This window comes from Pteropus vampyrus, unplaced genomic scaffold (assembly GCF_000151845.1).
Source record: "Pteropus vampyrus isolate Shadow unplaced genomic scaffold, Pvam_2.0 Scaffold472, whole genome shotgun sequence".
NCBI classification, from domain to species: Eukaryota; Metazoa; Chordata; class Mammalia; order Chiroptera; family Pteropodidae; genus Pteropus; species Pteropus vampyrus.
In genome coordinates, this window is record NW_011889253.1 from 917,325 (window position 1) to 936,582 (window position 19,258).

Here is a 19,258-nt window from a genome sequence, read left to right on the forward strand (position 1 = left end):
TGTTTTGACTTAGCACATTATTAATATAAGAATAACAGTTATTAACTAATATAAATCTTATTATTAAGACATCTCAGCAGGACTTCTGGTTAGAAAAACTTTGCTAGCAGTTAGTTAGTACTCCAAGTTAAGGTCAAACTAAACCACACATCTCTAAGTAAACCTTTGTATTAATTTATATACTCCTCTCTCCAGAAGTTAGAATTAGTGAGGTTTAACTGTACTAAAAAACCTACAAATATAGATTACCCAAAGATTAAAGGCATGCTCACTGCTTCTTTTAAGTCCTCAGCAGGCAGAATTTGATGAGATTCAGTAACCCCTGGACAGAACAAACGGGCTACTTACAGAATGAGCACTACAAGATGACAATGATGTCTTGGATAACGAACTGCAGGAGGCAGGTCCTCTAATCAGTCTGCACAGCTGTTCCAGCCATTCTTGGAAATCCTGGTTGTTGTTGCAGTGAACCACAATTCTCTCTATTATGTTACCTGCATCACCCGATTATGAGCATTTAGAAACAAAAGGCAAGGAGAACCTTGAGCTTGTCTCACTCATAAACATACTTCACACAACTAGGACTTGGGTGTCTATTTTCAGGAGTTTTCAGACCTATGGGATAACTCTTTCAAAACTTCTAGATCAAGAACAGATAAGCTTTGATAATAAAGTAAAAAAATAAATATTCATATCTGATTTATAACACTGTTCTTGATTCTTACTGCTTACAGAGTCTTAGAAGTAGTATAAAACTTCACACAAAACAAACTCACAATCCATAATTTTAAGCACAGAGTCCAAGTAGTTCATCAACTAAAATGAGAATATTGGATTGCTTTACCCAATATCAAAGTTGAAACAAGATTCAATTAAGACTGGTTACAGCCAACACCAAATATTGGGCTCCTTATTGGGAAAGAGGTGGGTAAGGCCTGGAACCATTATCCCAGGGTTAGCCATTGCACCTTATCAGTGGAAAAAGTACAACCATTACATGTAAATCACAAAGGCCTGGCAAAAGGGACAACAGGCCTATATGTCAGGGAGCATTATTGAATCCTGGCATTTTGCTTAATTTGTGAAGAAAGTGTCATGGCTTTTCAGCACTTTTTAGAAACATAACCCAATCTTTCTAACTCATAGGCTGATGATAAAATTCTACATCTTTAGCTCCTCTGCCATAAGGGAACAGATGACAGAAGAGGGAGAAAATTGCATTTACATCATTCCATTTTGTTATTTCTTTGCTCTAACAAGTAGCTCTTATGCAAGAGAAGATTGAAACTAATGGCAAAGCCGAGGCTTTTGAATGACCAGGAGACTTCTCTTTTCTATTGCTGTACCTTAATTATCCCAGGAAATGGAATATACTTTGCCATGACCATGTAAAACTTGCTCTTGGACTATATAACAGAAAATAATAGTATTTTTCATTTAAACCCCACTTCTTTCCAAAAAAGATTTGAAGTAGCTACATGAAAAAGAGAAAATTACCTACCTGTGATTTCAAATATGTAGTCATTCCCTTCAATTTCGTCTAATCTAGTCATCACCATTCCTGCTATTGGTATTTTTCCCTATTGGGAAAAAAAAAAATTCCCATTAAATCTGTGTTTATATGTGTCTCCGCTTATTTTTATTAGATTTTCTGACTCTCTCAGGAATCACTGCTTAATTATGACTAGACATATTTCCCTGGTCTGTCAATAGATAATACATTTCCCTGCTTTAAATTTTAATCAGACAAGAAAGTAAGGGGGAAATGTGGGTTGTGTTTTCCTAAAAGATCAGGATTTACAAACAGTTTATTTTTCTAATACATTTTCATAAGAATCTGTAAACAAAGACTCAACTTTTGTGACAATTAGCCATTGCTAGGCCAAAATATAAGAGGCAACAGTAACTTATAATACTCCATATTTTGGGAGCAGACTGAGGGAAGTTTAACTGCTTTCTTTTTCCAGCACAAATCCTTTTATATAACCAGAGGGAAACAAACCATCAATTTTGAAGATGAATCCACTGAGAAGATAATAGTAAAATTTAAAAAGGAGATTGCCACGATCATGTGACTATTCCATTCACATTAAAACACTCATAATTGAAGTTTCTACTTTATATACAAAGAGCAAGCATTGTTTCTATAGTAAGGTAGATGTCTAGAATGACCCACTCAAGGAAGCTCACTTAGTCCAACTTAACGAAGCCTATATCCTTCGCACATGGTTGGAAACACTGGCAGTACATATAGAGGCCATATCTCCAGATCAGACTGTGCCAGTTTGAACAGATGTGGCAAGAACGAGAACCCTGGTCAAATTTTCTCAGATGGCTCCAGTAGAGTTACTGGTGACCCATCTTGTTCTTTTGGGTGCAACGAGGCAAAAGCAGAAGTTTAATTTCTTAAAGAATTTAATGACCTGTATCTCAGAAACCCAAATTATGTGATATGACTGTAATAAAGACGGTCATAGGAACAGGTCTCAGCTTCATGTTTTCTCAGCAGTAACGATATAATGTGGGCCTGTAAAATGCTGCCACTAATTGATCTAGTTGCAGACTTAGATTTCTATTTATACATTCATAACCTAACTCATAACCAGAGCAGTAGACATTCAGGATAAACTCATTAGAGTAATACAAAGGCCTTTGATGTAAGGAACATCTGCTCTTATAAGCTGTTTAATTACAATGAAGTGTTCAAATATTCTGCCTTTTCTGGCTGGAGCTTTTAAAGCTATAGTGGAAATATTGCATCTGGATGAAAACCTCTTTTCATTATGGTTCCTACTTTTTCTTTTATATGAAATCTACTAACCTGATAGATAAAGCCACTCATCCGAGGACTTGCAGATAACATTATTAAGACATTTGAAAATAACATGAGGTACCGCTCTTCTTTTTCCTGAAGTGGAATGAAAAATATGAAATGGAGAATAGAAATTGGATGTTTTGTTTGTTAAGAATTACTGGAATCACTGTTTTGCAATATAGGTCTTAAATAAGGCAATGAAACATGGGTAGTGATTTTTTTCTGAAAGATACCCAATTTTAAAGCACAGAACTAGTTGAATTTTACTTTGAAATGCATATAAACCCACAGTTTATCCCTCCTTCCTATACATAACAGTTAAATACAAATGACCATGCTTGTTTCCCAAGTATGTAAGCCTGAGAATTCACAGTTAATGCCTTCCTGTCCAAGCTATAGCCAGAGCACAAGACAATTCTGTAGGCTCACAAAAAGAAAATGACTTTACTTTGAAAAACAGCAAAATAAAGGTTTTTTAGGTTGATAGGAAATTTATTATGCTCTAACATGTTAAATTCTTATTTATAAAATTACTTTTAATCAATAAGAACAAGATAGTTATTATATCCATGTAAAACAAAGTAAATACTTTTTTTTTAATGGCACTAAAGAAAATCTTATATATAAGGACTTCTGAACTCCTTAAACAGATATGCAATTAGGAGATGCAAAAATTACATTCAGCTTACATGTCTAACCATCTTAGCTACTATTATCCTTATACTTATCTCCATCTCCCTCCTCTCACTTGAGAAGAGCAACCTTTTGAGGCTAACTCTTTTGACAAGTGCTCTGTATCCTTTGGCATTTTTCTCTTGCTTGGCTTCCTTCTACAGACATCTCATCTCCTCCTCCTTCTTCCAGCAGCCTTTCCTGTTCAACTAGCTTTTCCTCTTTTGCCTTTAACATATGCACATCTCCTATCCTAACAGGCCTTCACTTGTCCCTGTGACTCCTCATACAAAATATCCTATTTCTTGACATTTATTGCCATATTTCTTGCTGCCTTCATTTTCTCTCCATGGATCCCTCCCTGCTGACCCTCACCGTTTTCTCAAAGTCATCAATAACTGCCTTCTAGTGAAATCCAATGGCTTCTTCTTGGTCTTCATGTTCCTTGACCTCTGAACCTTCAGCAGCGCTCAGTGGGCTGACTACTTTCAAATGCTCCTACTGGAATTTCCAGGACAACATACTCCCCCAATTCTCTTCTAATCTTCCTCTTCCTCTTTTCTTTCTGGCACTGATTCCTCTTCCCTTCACCAAAGAGGTTTATCCCAAAGGTGTGAGATTAATAGTTAAACTCTCTGCATTAACCTTCCTCAAGGAATCTACATTTTAAATGAGATTACTTCTTAACCCAAATGTAATGAATCTAACAGAGACCTGTCATGGAGTATAGGAAGATGTTTTGTGAGGAGAAAGACAATCCTAACACCTGATAAATCATACCAATTGAAATAATCAATCTTCCTCCCCTCTCACCCCCCCTTTCTAAAAGATATAATCCATCTTCAGCCCTCTGTGCTTCTCTCTGGATATTTACTTCCTAGGAAGGCCCATCTGTCAGGGACATCTAAATCTCTGCCTTTAACTCTGTCTCCCACCTACATTTCTACACTGTTTTAACAGCTGCCTACAAACATCTTCATTGGGATACCTACAGTCACTCGAATATTAACAGGTCTAAAATTGCATCTGTCATCTCTAGCCCATAGGTCACAAATTCCTATAGACTTACCCTTCTAAACATGTCTCAGATTTGCCCCTTAAGTTTCATTCTCTCCACCACTACCTTCATCAAGAGTACTTATCACTTTCCAACTCAGCTAACCTTTCTGTTTCTAGCCCCATCCCCTCCAGTTTATCTGACATATATGGTTGTCAGATTAAGTGTCATAAACACCATTTTCATTGTCTTTCTCTACTACTCAGGACTCATAGTTTTCTATTGCCTGCTGCATCAATCTGAACTACTCTTGCCTGACATCCAAGGTTCTTCATAACCTGACTCTGACTCAATCATATTTTCTTTCACTCTGCCTAACATGCTTCCTCTGCTCTCAACACACTGGCTTCTTAATGTTTTACAGAAAAAAAAGGCTATGTTCCTGTTCTCTCCTGAAATAAGAATGAGCTCTGCCTTATGAAATTCTCCCCTTTTCTCTTCATGGCCCTCCTCCTCAAGTCTTATTTTCATAAAATCTTCTTGCTCTCTCCCTTCTCTGAACTTCTATGGAATCTATTATCGAGATTGCACAAACGGACATTGACAATTTTGGTTTGTTTTCTACTTGAAGCTTGTGATTTAATCTGTAGTTAAGGAGTTCTCTGAAGGCAGGGATCACTGCATTCTTTCCTTTTATCTCCCATAGAACCTAGCAGTGTTGGGAAAAGAATAAGCACTCAGTTTCTTTGAATATTTGAGCATTTGACCTTGATGGAAGAACAGATAAAGAAAAATGTGAAAGATGGAAAAAATGGTGTTGAGATTTGAAACATCTTACCTCACATGTTCCATACTGCACCATTACTTGTGACATAAAAATCACATTTCCCAAAGTTTTAATATCCTCGCCTTCCCATGCCTGAATAGGTTCAGATAGTATCTGCAACTCCAGCTGTTTTCTCTTTCTTAAATCTTGGCACTGCCCCTACAGAACCCAAAGCAGCACATAATGAGATAGGAATTCTTATGAAACAGACCTAAAACAAGACCGAAGTTAAGATGTGGCTTTTGACTTTCACAAATGTCCACTGAGTTCTATTCCTCACCAAGAATCCGATCACTGATGTACTGACAGACATGAAGATCCACTACACTAAATCTCTAGCCGTGAGCCCCCAAAAGTTTTGTGAGGAAGAGCTACTTTTCATTTTGCCAAAACATCAAGATGAAGTGGTAGAAGGGCCTTGCTACTCCTTCTCTGCAAGGAGCATGGGTAGACAAGTAGCAGAATCACTTCAGCCAGAGCAAGGAAAGCAACTGGTAGATTCAGATCTGGTGGTTGGTGTCCCTGCTCTAGCTTCTCTCCATTTCGTCTATCTGCATAAACAGTGCTTTATTTACAAAGCAATTTTATGTTCCTAACATATGCTCAGTTTCCAACTAAATAATATCTTTTAAAAAAAACTCTAGCAGTTACAGAAAAAGAGAAAATTAAATTCCTTAGGCCACAGTAAATCAAATTGATCTCATAATGATACATATGCACTGCCCTATACTTCGTTTAGGGACTAGTAGTAAATTCTATTAAGAAGACTAAATTAATTTTTATTCCTAAAAGGACTATAAAAAAAAAAAGATACAACTGAATTTCATGAATACAAACTGAAAATACAAACTAAGAAACAATATCTGAGGTATGAATACCACACACACACACACACACACACCCCACTGCTTCAGAAAGTGTGACGTTATCTTAGAGTAATTTAACAGTATTGATTCCAAATTGAATATGAAAATAAACATTTGGTTAGTTATGTCACTGTTTCTAAATGAATGTCACAGTTTTGGGGGATGTGTTTTTTATAAAATCTCTGCTGCCCCTTTTAGCTAAATAGAAACTTGAAGAAATAAATTCATTATGCAGATATTTTTGAAGCATCTATAGTAGAAATAAATATACTATAACCATCAAAACAAGTTTTACAACATGTAAAATGATCAGAAAGAAATATAGTTTTAGAAAAGAGGATTTTATATTCAATTTACATAGAAAAAATAAAAGGGACACAAATGATAGTAAATGCCCTGGGTTTCATGCATTGAACCACGTGAAACTGCCAACATTTGACTGTTCTTGATCTACAACAGCAATATTAAACTAATATCCTACTCTGGACTTCAATTTGCTATTTAACCATGGACATGTCATGTACTGGTTCTTTAACAGCAATAAAAACAAGGTGATGGTGAATGTTGCATCACAACATTACAGCAAGAATCAATAAACATTGATTTCAATCACTTGGAATGCTACAGAAATGTCTAAATTGAAGCTAAACTTAATCAATCACCCAAAATGACATTTTCTTTCCTCCTAAAATACCACCAAGTGATTTTATACCAGTTGGTTCAAGAAAACATTAACCATGATGCTCAAGATACAAGATTACAGGTACCTTTGATAGCAATCTATAGAGAGCATTGTATTTTAGTAGGTCTTTTTTCCTTTCAGATTTAATGAAGGATTTCTTTTTCATATGCAAATAATAAACTCGCACTCTATGGCATAAGTAGATTAATCCTGTATTGATGCCAATCAGTGAACAAGTTGCACTGACATAAAGTGAGCAACACAGGGGTAAAGACAAAGAGACTAAAGGAAACCCCCCACCTACACAGCAATGCTTAATGTGGCAGAGACTTCAAATGTGAGTGCTTTATCCTTCAGTCTGGCAACCTTTCATAAGTAAGCATGATTTTTGGAAGACAAAATTAAATAAAACAATCACTGCGATACTGTCACTAGAACCTTTTCCACTCTAAAGACCTTTGCATAAGGAAAGAAACGTTACACACAAATCATTCTTTTAGGAACAAAGTATAAAAATGGAGAAATAATTTTAGAGCATCACCTACCATGAGAGTTTTGAATGCTATGATTGCTTTCAGAATATCCTGATGATCTGGATGCGTATCCTATTAAAGGAATACATTTTAAAACAATATTAAAGGAGAACAGATTAGCAGTTGCCAGGAGTTAGGGGTGGGATGAGGGTGTATCTGCAAAGAGAGGAAATTTTAAGGGATGATGCAACTGTTCCATATCTCAATTGTGGTGGTGGTAACATGAATCTACACATGCGTTAAAAGTCATAGAACTGTACACCAAAAGAAAAGTCAATTTTACTGTATGCTAATTTAAAGATTAAAAAATAAAACAGCATTTGAGCATTTAGAATCTCAGCACCTCCAACTGTTAGGTGATTAAGAATTAAGACTGCTGATAACACATCACATATTGGGTAACAACATAGGTGTGGTTATTGAGGCACAAGTTCCCATTTTCTTTTGCTGTTATACTTTAGATAATAAATAATAATTATTTGGAAGGCATCATTAGTCATGTTGTTAGCAAATGACAAGAGGTTGGAAATTATGAAAACAGAGTGGTAGTTAGAGAAAAATCAATCCAATCTCATCTAAAATGCCTCTACTTTCTTTTGGCAGATTCAATAGGGCAGATGGGAAGAAATTTCAAGTTTTATACTATATGCTTCTTCTTAAGCAAGATTATTACATGTAATCTGCAATTCTATGGTACTTACAACCCTGAAAAGTGGACAGGTTGAAAAATGGCTTTGAGGTATGCACACCTACATTACTGTTTATGAAGGGAAAGTAGAGCTTCTTGGGGGTAGGTATCCACCTAACATTGGAGCTTCGGGGTATAGTTATGTACCTAAATTTGAGAATTCAGTGGGAATAATGAGGAGGCAATATGTGCTGCTTGACCAGCGTTGGGTGATTAAATAAAGAGCTAAACAGACTAGTGGTCTGACTCAAGCCAAGAACAGTATTGCTTATAAAAAGAGGGTTCTATTCTTTTATAGTTAAATTTATCCTTACCCAAATCAGTTGATAGCTGTGAAGTTCAGGTTCTAATGTACCATTAGCCAGAAGCCGTGCTAAACAATCAGAAAACTGGATCAAGTGCCTCACCAGATGATGAACTAGTGCTAAGGGTATGTATTATCTGATGGTGGGAAATGGAAGGCAGCTAAAGGCAGGTAACCAACAGCAAATGGAGGCAGGAGTAGAAATGGGCTCCAATACAAGGAAGGCTAAGAAAGAAGATCCAGGCAATGGAAACATTTGGGGATTTTCCTCCTCAAATTAAGTGTATATTCATAGTTCAGCACTGAGCAGTAACAGAAACTTAGGCCACTTATTTCTGGATTTTTCTGATAAACAAGGAGAGGCAAACTTCAAATGCCTCAGTGAACTGGTTTAGCTTTTGGAAAGGCATCCAGAGGTCAACATCTTCCCAAGCCTTAACTGAAATTTTATTCCTGCAGGCTTTACTAACTAGCTCCCCACTGCCTCCAGCTTTCTGGCAGGTCAAATAACCTGAGAATGTAGTTTCGCTCAGAGTTCATGCTTTCAATCCTTACAAATGCTGACAAGACCGTCAGTGTGCAACCTTTTTTTTTTTTTTAAAGATAATCTAACCCTTTAAAACCTCAAAACCTTTCCCCAGACACAGGAAGAGCAAGTAGGGTAAATGCAGCCTCCCCCAGTAGGCCCTCCTCTCCCACCCACACCTCAAACCCCATGTTCAATTGCACAAGAATGGCTCAAGAAACTCTCCATGTTGATTGGTTTTTAATAAGAGGATCTGGTCTCTTGATGAAAAAATATTAAATTATAAGGCCTCGATGAAATTTTCATATTTAGAAAAGATTATAGCTATGCTACAGCTGTTGGAAGTTAACTGTAAGTTTGTAAGCAAAAATTTTGATGTAAATGTATAGATGCATAGAGAGATAAACTAATATTAGACCTATTAATTAATCTTTAAGAAAATATCAGAAACTTCCATTGTAATCCAGAGTCAGAAAGCTGAATGACCACAGAGCTCTAGAGCTAAATTTTCCTGTCTATAGTGAAATGGTCTTTATATTTTCTAATGTTGTTTTGTTTTGTTTATCTCCCACAATAAAGTTGGTTCATATACCAGAATAGATTTCTTGGTTGATTTTGATTGAACCACTATCTACAGATGAGAAGGCAGAAGAAAACCTAAATCAACAAGCTAGCAGAGACTTGACAGAAGCAACAGGACTGAGGCTGGGAGGACTAAAGAAGGAAGAGTGATCATAAATATCTAATAGTAAAGGATGGGGATCTTTCCATTATAAGATAAACAAGTTAATGGTGATCATAGTTTATAACCCTATACTGTATATTTTTGATAATCAAGTAGATCTTAAGTGTTCTTATCATTAAGAAAAAAGGTAACTATGTGAGGTGATGGATTGTTAATTAACTTGATTGTGGTAATCATTCCACAATGTATATGTTATATTAAATTATCACATTATACACCTTAAAATATCATGTTGTATAACCTAAATATATACAATTTTTATTTGTATTATTACTTTCATATATATTTTGATATATAAAAAATATATTGATATATATTATTGGTCAATCATATTTCAATAAAGCTGGAAAAAATAAATAAAAACACATAAAAAGTAAAAAATCTTCAGAGGAAAAAAAAAACAACATCTTCTTATTTTGCCGCATGCTGAGGAAAAGTAAAAGCCTGGGAAGAGGGAAGATTGGATTAAGTAAATTTGGAAATCAAGGCTTTTTCTGAACTCTTCAGCAAGGCTAGCTTGGAGGCAAACTGGCAGCTTCTTCCAAAGCAGAGATCTATACTTTGGACCTGAGCTTAAAAAAGCGTGCCTTCCCTTACCTCCATATGCCGTTCCAACTCTTGCAAGAGAGTCACATACTTCTCCAGTCGCATGAATGGTTTGCTGAGGCTTGTTGTTAAAATGAGGATACCTGGGCTGGATGCGCCTTGATTTTCCATAAATTGCTCTAGATCATCACTAGCAAAATAACAAATACAGTTCTGTTACTGCTTAATATTCCATGTAAAGAATTACCAACTGAACATTATTTTATTGTCTTTCACAGAACATAAAACCAAATAAAATTTTGTTTCACTAGTCCAAATGCTGTCCAATTCATTTTAACTCAAGTCAGTAAACCTTTATTCAGTTCCTCCTATGCAATCAGCACTGTGCGCAGCACCGAGGCTACAGTGGTGAGCCAGACACTCATGATGGTTGGCTTCATTTACTCGTCTAACAATGATTGTATCTACTAAGGCTCCATTCTCTGCTGGGGATACAACAGTGAACAAAACAAAATCCTCGCCCATATGGAGCCCGCATCGTGGGCATAGGACATACAGTCTATCAGGTGACCTCAATGTCAGGTTTTAAAAAAAAAAAAATTTCTGAGTCACTTCAAACATTCTAGTTATTTGCTGGTCAGATGCCAAGTGTCGCAACTCACCAAGTGCTCCCTATCACTGGGGAACCCACTTGTAATGTTCCAGAACAAGTCCTAAATTCAGATAGCAGCCTGTTTATGTGACTAATTACAAAGTCACTCAGCCTAGGATCTGAAACCAGTATAGCAAGATACCCAAACAATTTGGTAGAAAATGAAAAAATATAACTATGTCCTATAAATATCTAATTCTAAGTTTGTGCTTTCTCTGCCCTTTAGCATCCTGTATATTATTTCCTTTCCACCAACAGATATTGAGTCCTGAGGCTGGAAGATCATTTTAATATACATTTCCACAAAATACAATTAAAGGACACCTATTGCCTGAAAGCATATTTTGAACTTTCTGCTTATCACTTGACCCCTTTACCTCCTTCATTGCCCATGCATACACAATCAGTCACTAGTCTTCTTGTATCTGTTTATTCCTTTTCATTCCCACTGCCACTGCCACTGCCTTAGTTTAGGCCTTCTCATCTTATCTGGTTCACTTCAATAATCCAACTGGTCTCTCGGATTTCCAGGCTTTTTCATTTCTGAACCATACTGCAGACCACCACTTTAAACTCGTTGCTTTCCTACTCAAGGACCTCTGATTACCTATGAGATCAAGTCTTAACTTTTTAGACTCCTACTAGCTCCACCAATCTTTCTCATCATTTTCCAACAGAAGATCTCAATTACAAAATGTCGTACTTATTCTCCCTAGAACTCATCTTATGCAGTGGTTCCCAACTATGGTGTATTGCAATAAGTTAGGAAATGTGTTCAAAGAAACTTGCTATCAGTATTAAATATTGGGTGGTGAGAATAGGATGTATCATAGGTTATATTAATTTCTATTAATAGACTCTCTCCCTCCTTGGGTTTTGTTAGCAGGAGAGAAAGAGATGGCATTTCATTTTACGTACTAGCTTTGAGCATCACTTGTATATCAGAGGGGAAAAAGGCTGAGATCAGATATCAACTGAGTGGTCACATTTAATAATCGATGTTATTTTAGCAGGTGTTGCAGTCTTGCTCCAGAAGCGGCTGAGGGAAGTGCTCTGACTTGGAGTCATAAAACAGATTTGATGACCCTGGATCAGTGACCTAGCCTCAGCTGCCTCATCTGTAAAATAGAGATAAAACCTACTTCCTACTAAAACTGTGAAGATCAAATGCTTGAGGTTTATAAGGCTATTGTTTCATGCTAAGATCTTTGCATGCATTTGTTCTTGTTTAATATTCACATTTCAACACACATGTTACCCTCATTTTACGGATGAGAAACTTGAGACTCAGGAGGGGTGAGTAACAGCAAGTACATGGCTAAGTTGGGGTTTATACCCAGATCTGACGTCAAAGCCTCAGGTCTTTCCATGACACTACACTGCCTCTGTACAGGAACGTATTTTATAAATTCTAAAGTACTTAGTAGATGCATTTTTATTACTATAATTATTATTCCAAGGCAAATATCTTGCTAAAATCACATCTTTAAAAGCTACCATTAAACTGGATTTCCAGCTTAATGAAAATTCAGTCGATGTTTAATTTCTAACCAAGAGCATAAAGTGTACAGAGATTTAAAAATTCATCTCATATGAAATATAATTAAGAAAATAACTTGAATTTGGAGAGTGCATTTGAGTAGAAATGTAATTTAGAGAAAATCACCTTGCTAATTTTTAAATTTGGTAAACAGGTCTTACTTTTTTCTTTTCATAACTAACTGCTTGCATCCTCAATGTTCTACTCCAGTACAACAAGGGCTACAACAATTAAAACTGCTAATGTGCATGCTGTTATTACTTTTCATGCAGCATTCTAACTTCTGGGCTTGTTAAATATTATAAAAGTTTTTTTAAATTTTTCAATATAACATGAGGTCACTGGTTATTGGGAAGAAAAGAACATTTTACTAGTGCAGCAAAAGAACAAAACTGTCTTATAAAGCTACTGCCCATTATGATAAATAGATCCTGAAAGATACATTTTACTTAACCAAATAAATTTAATACATAAATGTCAGTGTACACAAATATAATATTCAAATATATATTGTTATATCAAAGAACAATCTGTCTTTAAAATGCATTTTTTTTAATTGTATACAGCCTGTTTGAAATGCCAGCAAGTTAAGACTTGCTTATCAAGCTTGACATGTTCTGTATATGTGATGTGATACAACAGAAGCATTTCTCAATGTATAAATGTTTGAAAGTCAGCATACATTTATCTCATAGACTTCATGGTGGATGGGGGCTTTAGTATGTTCTGGGTTGGGCTGGAAAGCTCAAAAAAACTATCTTACATTATAATATCACTATAGAACTTAACCCTCTTGTGTAACTGTGTTTCTGTGGAATCTTTGCATAAACTTCTACTTTAAATGATAACTCTACCTGGAACAGCTAGAAAAAGATCAGCTATTTCCCCTACCCGCCCTATTCCTTTCTTCTAGGCTGTCTGCTCCTTTTTTGTCCCTACAACTTTTTGTTTGTGTTCAGTCTCACTTGCTCCCTTCCCTGGTTCCTCAAAGATAGAAATAGAACAGAACCTAGTCTCAGAATTTTTCCTGTGTTCCTTGTGCCCAAGGCAAGTAAACAACTTTTGGGGTTTTTCCCAAAGTCTTCATTGTTGACAACAGTGATAGACATAGAGTCAATAAAACAAGAGGAAAAATACACAGCGATGTTTGTGATAGTTGCTGCAATAGAGACGGAAGTAAGGTCCAGATCTGTTTCAGCACTAACTCTCTCCTCCTCTTTTTTAACTCCAGGTCCCTCTCCCTTATGAAGAGGATGGATGCCACACTGAAGCACAGTAGAGAAGCGAGTATTTTTAAAAGGGAGAAACACAAGCTACAGTAAGTAGTAAGCCAGAGGGGAGAGAGAGGGGAAATCCCAAAAGACCTCACTCAGAGGATAGCAAAAGACCGGGGCAGCCATTCAAATATATGTAAATCTGGAGACATACCAAGGTTGGGGTCTGCTTATATATCCAAATTCAAATAATACATTACTGCATTTTTAACAAGGTGCCAACATACAATCATACAATTTTAAGGCTGCAGGCTTTCACATTGCCAATTGTCACAGGAATTTCTGGTGTGATATTGCCACCTGCAGGTTGAAAGGAAGAAGTTCAACTGACTAGCCTCAGGCTCACAGTGATTTTCCTGCTTCTAAGCATCTATTGCTTCAGCAGGTAAAGAACAGAAATCCACCAACGTCCTTATTTCAGCAGAAAACTTCATCTGACAGGATTTTAATCTGAATTTCCTGTGAATTTCATTCAACTATGATTTTCATCTACTGTCAGCATAAATTAAAGATGTATATAAAATAGCTGAGATTATATTAGAAGCACATCTGAGGAAAACCTCAAGTATTTTAATTGAATTTTTATCCTTGACATGTAAATAAAACAGTAAGATAAAAATTCTGTTCTATGGGACTCCGGTGAGTCTTCTATCATTTCAAGTGACATTATAAACGTCTCAAAAAACATCACTAACCAAAATCAAGCAAAAAAGATATAATAATTCCCCCCAAAGTTGAGAATCTTTAAATTAACTATGTAACGAACTTTAAATCATAAAATTTGAAGGACACTATACTGTTATTTATAAAATTAAATTAGTAATATGGGTAAATTCAGTCTAAAATTTTAGTACACAGAGTTACCACAGAATGTTTTCTAAACACTATAAAAGTCTGCTGTTTGAGGTACACCATTTCTTTTTGGTATTTATCCAGCATTGCTGTTCTCGGACTAAAAGGAAAAGAATATGTTGGTAAAATGGGTAGCTAACATGTGGGGGATCTCTTTTTATTGGTACTAAAAAATTCGCCCTTATAGAGAGGAGAAAAAAATGGCGTAAATGATAGAGGCTCTGTTCATCCCTCTGGCGACCAAATCAAAGTTGTGACAGAAACAAGGAGCAACAGCAAAGAAAAATCGCCTGGGATCTAGATGAACAAGCCATATAACTAGGGAGAAATATAAGAAATCACCCTGCAATGGCAGAAGGTAGGACGGGGGGAGGACACGGGGCTGCCCAGTCCTGAGGGGCTGAGTGAGATGGAGGTTGCGGCAGTGGCAGAAGCCTCTTAAAGGGGCCGCGCCCACAAGCGGATTTTCGCCGTAAGGACCTGCTTGCTCTGAGCACCAGTGCACGTTCGGCTGCACGAAGGAGGCACCAGGGACTTACAGGGAGACGTTGTCAGAGTGAGGGCCAAGGCAAGACTCACTCTGTATGGAAGTGCTGGTGGTAGCCACTGTTCCCTGTTGAGCCCTCCCCACTCCCAGTGTGCGGACACAGCACCAACATCAAACTGGATAACAAAGGTTGCTCCACCCAGAGGATTCCATGAAACTCCACTTCCCCCAACTTGCGGCCCTACCCAAGCTACAACCAGGTGTATCCTCAGTGAGTCAGGTGCTCCTTGCTGAGACTCACACTGGTGGAGGCAGCTGGCCTCGGTTTCTGGTGTGGCCTTTTGAGGCAACTATAAGCACAGCATCTGTGGATTGCTTGCTGAATCTTAACAGGTGGCCCCAGAGGGGCACAGGCTGGGGCTAAATTTGACTTTCAGCGGAACCCCTCTCAAGACTGTGCCACTGGACACCTACTTCACAAATCCAGACTAATAAGACCGGGAAACTTAGAAGCTTTGCTTAGTACATAGAAACAAACATGGAAAGGCAGCCAAAATGGGAAGACAAAGAAGCAGAAACCATATGAGAGAACAGAGATCCAGATATAATGGAGTCAAGTAATCTAACAGATGCAGAGTTCAAAACACTAGTTATAAAGATGCTCAATGAACTTTTGGGAAGTGTAGAGAACTCCAACAAAGAGATAAAAATGGAAATGGAAATAATAAAAGGAAACCAGTCTGAAATGGAGAACACATTATCTGAGATGAGAAGTATATTAAATGGAATAAACAAAATGAATAAAGAAAAAGATCAAATGTCCTGTCTAGAGGACAGGAAAGCCAATCAGGACACTCAATCAAAATGGCAAGGAAAGAGATGCCAAGACTATAAAAATAATTTAAGGAGCATACGGGACACGATTAAGGCTCTAAATATTCATCTGATTGGTGTAACAGAAGAAAATCAAGATGTTGAACAGCTGTTTGAAGAAATAATGACGGAAAACTTCCCTAACTTGGTGAAGGAAATGGACATAAAACTCCAAGAAGCTCAGAGAATTCCAAAAATCAGAGAATTCCAAAAATCAGGGATCCAAAGAGGCCCACACCAAGACACATCATAATTAAAATGCCATAGGTTAAATACAAAGAAAGAATATTAAAAGCAGCAAGAGAAAAAGAATTACTTATAAGGGAACACCCATAAGACTGGCAGCTGATTTCTTAAAAGAAGCTATGCAGGACAGAAAGGCTTGGCAAAAAATATTCGACAGGATGAAGACCCAGGATATACAACCAGGAATAATTTATCCAGCAAAGCTATCATTTAGAGTCGAAGGACAGATAAAGAGCTTCCCAGACAAAAATAAGCTAAAGGAATTTATCACCACCAAGCCAGTATTATAGAAAATGTTGGAGGGACTTCTATAAGAAGCAAAAACATGTATCAAAACCAGGAATAAAGAATGGTAACAACTACATTCCTATCAATAAGTACCTTAAATGGCAAAGAATTAAGTGCTCCAACCAAAAGATAGAGTGGCTGAAAGGATAAGAAAACAAGACCCCTACAAATGAAAAGGAAGGGGATAGAAAAAGTTATTGCTTTGATGGACCTAGAAGGTATTTAAGTCAGACAGAGAAGGATAAACTCTATGACTTCACTTATATGCGAATTTAAGGAATAAAAAGAATGAACTAATCAAAAACAGACTCACAAATATAGTGGACAGAGATGGGGAGTTTGCGGGGCTGGGAGAATGGGGTGAAACATTAAAGAAGTACAAATTAGTAGCTGATAGATGGTCAAGGGGATGGGGAGCATGGCATAGGGAATGCAATTAGCATTAATACATTGGCTAGGTGGAGGGTCAGGGGAGGGAGGGAGCAATTAGGGAGATCATTTTACTAACTATATAGATGTCTAACCAAACTACTGTATACTTGAAAATAATTAAAATTTAAAAAAATTTTTAAAAAATTAAAAATTTTGCCCTTATATATATAGGATGGCTATGTATCCATCACAGGAGAAATGCCCATGAACCATTTTTTTTTCTTGATTGAAGATAGGTAGCAAAGTATGAAAACATTACTGGAAATGATAAAAGCAAATTTAGGACTGTGGTTCCCTCTAATGGGGGGGTGGGAAAGGAGTAGAAAATATTGGAGTGTACATACAGGACTCCAATTGCAGCTATAATTTGTTTCTTAAGCTGAATGGTGGGTTTGTGGGTATACTTTATTTTATCTCTGTTTCTTGTGTGCTTGAAATATATCCATTTTTTTCCCTAAAAAACAACTAGTAGCTGGTAGAAGATGAATAAAGTAGAAATGGGTAGTGTTGACAACTACCTTGTGCTATATGCTGTGGACTTTGTATGTGCTATTTCATCTAATCCTCATAGCAACCCTAAAAGGTAGGTGGTTTTATCTTCACTTTACAAGTGAGGAAACCATGGCTTAGAGTTAATTACCTTAGGAAACACAACTTATAAGTGGCAGAATTGTAAATTGAGACAATATAAAAGTGGTAAAAAGTTTAGGCTGAGATCAAGGAGCATCACGAAGGGGCTTAAAAGAAAATGGTACAGAGTTTCACTTTCAGGATGATGGCATGAGATACTCCATGAACTCATTCCCCAGGGAAGCAAGCATAGTAGTGGGAACCATAAAAACAACCATTTAATGTCTCTAGAAATCATCTTAATGGCATATGATATATATAAAAAAAAACATTTATTCAAAAAAAATTCTAAAACTCATGAAGAACAGGGAAAGTTCAGACATTTAAGCTATGACCTGCTATCTCCCCTATCCTTCCTTCCCACCTCAGCTTGTCACAAGCTCCACTCCAGGCAAGTGTGGCCAAGAAGACAGGCCTCCCTATTCCCTCAGTTCTCAATTCAAGGACAAAATCTCATCAGCTTCAACTAAGTCGAAAAAGCTAAATTCCTGGCAAGGGTGACTGAGAAGTTGAAGGCTTCCTTCTCCACTCAGCCCCCACACATACAGAGGAGGATCTATCCCAAGAGTGGCAGACTGAAAATAGTAGGGCCTAATCACCTTCACTTCAGCTCACTTTTAGGGTACTGTGCTGGAAGAGGCAAGCAGAGAGTTATTGCCCTGCTCAGCACTTAAATTTGTGGCTCAAAGATGTTTCCAAGGGGGAGCAGCAGTCCTAGGTGCAGAGAGTTCTAAAGCTTTCCCGAAAGAATTGGTTTTAGTTGAAAAACAGAGAGAGTAGTGGGGTGGGGAGGGGGCGGGAATTTAAGCCTAAGGGCTCTTGTAAAAACAATAAAGATTTGGGGGTAATCAAATAAGAAGCTGGTAGCTCCTTTTAATTAAGAGCAACAAGCTAAACTATAGTCTAGCTAGGTCACTAGAGAGAATTAAGGAAAGACAGCTAAGAAGCGTCGGAACAGGCTTCCAGACAAGACAGCAGAGGAGGTAAACATTGTGCTCACCTCCTCCCACAACCACATCAAAATTACAACTAAACTACAGAACAACCATCATTGAGAATCACCTGAAGTCCAACTGAACAGAAGTCCTATAACAAGGGACATACAGAAGAGGCCACATGGAGACTTGTAGGAGGGCCAAGACTCGAAGTGGGCTGCTCTCACACCCACGTGTGGCAGTTGCGAATTGGGAGGGGTATCTCAGCTGTGGAGGGCCCCTGTGAGGATAGATGGGTTCAAGCCCCACACCAGGCTCCCCAGCCTAGGGTTCCAGTGCCAGGGAGAGAAGTCTCCATAACTTCTGGCTGTGAAAACCATCAGAGATTATGGCTGAGAGAGATAGAGGGTTGCAGGTGTCTCAGGTTTTTCCCTTAAAAGCCCAGGCATGAACTTACTGACAGGCTTGCTGTTTCTGAGCTCTAAGAGCACTGGGGCAGCAGCTTGAAAGTCACCAAGGACATACAGGTTGAAACTGAGTTATCTGGTTTCAGGGCAAGGGCTGGAAGGGCAGCTTTCACACAGAAGTGCTGGCAGAGGGCATAGTTCCTTTGTTAAGCCTTTCCTCTACCCAGCCTGTGGAAGCCATATCCGGGTCTCCATCAACCTAGTTTGCTCTGTGCTGGTGAATCCCTGAAAACCTTTCCCACCCAACTGTAGGTCCACTTAAATGGCTTCCAGTGGTTTTTCCATACAAATGGCCTGTTTTGGCTCATGCTGAGTCTGGACTTTCCTAAAACCTCTCAAAGTTTTACAAACCAAAAATAAGTAGCATATGGCCTCAGCATGC

The 19,258-nt window shown here is 37.6% G+C and overlaps 1 protein-coding gene and 1 pseudogene across 5 annotated transcripts in view; both read right to left on the reverse strand.

The window, feature by feature from the left end:
* ARHGEF6 (Rac/Cdc42 guanine nucleotide exchange factor 6) overlaps positions 1–19,258 on the reverse strand; it is a 112,011-nt gene that overhangs the window by 19,713 nt on the left and 73,040 nt on the right. For all 5 annotated transcript variants that reach the window (XM_011382415.2, XM_011382421.2, XM_011382417.2 and 2 more), the window contains 6 exons: positions 10,252–10,390; positions 7,404–7,463; positions 5,323–5,469; positions 2,822–2,908; positions 1,502–1,580; positions 349–494 (listed from right to left, as the gene is read on the reverse strand). In XM_011382415.2, the coding sequence (XP_011380717.1) occupies positions 349–494; positions 1,502–1,580; positions 2,822–2,908; positions 5,323–5,469; positions 7,404–7,463; positions 10,252–10,390 (658 nt within the window). The remainder of the gene's footprint in view (positions 1–348; positions 495–1,501; positions 1,581–2,821; positions 2,909–5,322; positions 5,470–7,403; positions 7,464–10,251; positions 10,391–19,258) is intronic.
* Positions 2,191–2,367, reverse strand: LOC105307048 (annotated as a pseudogene).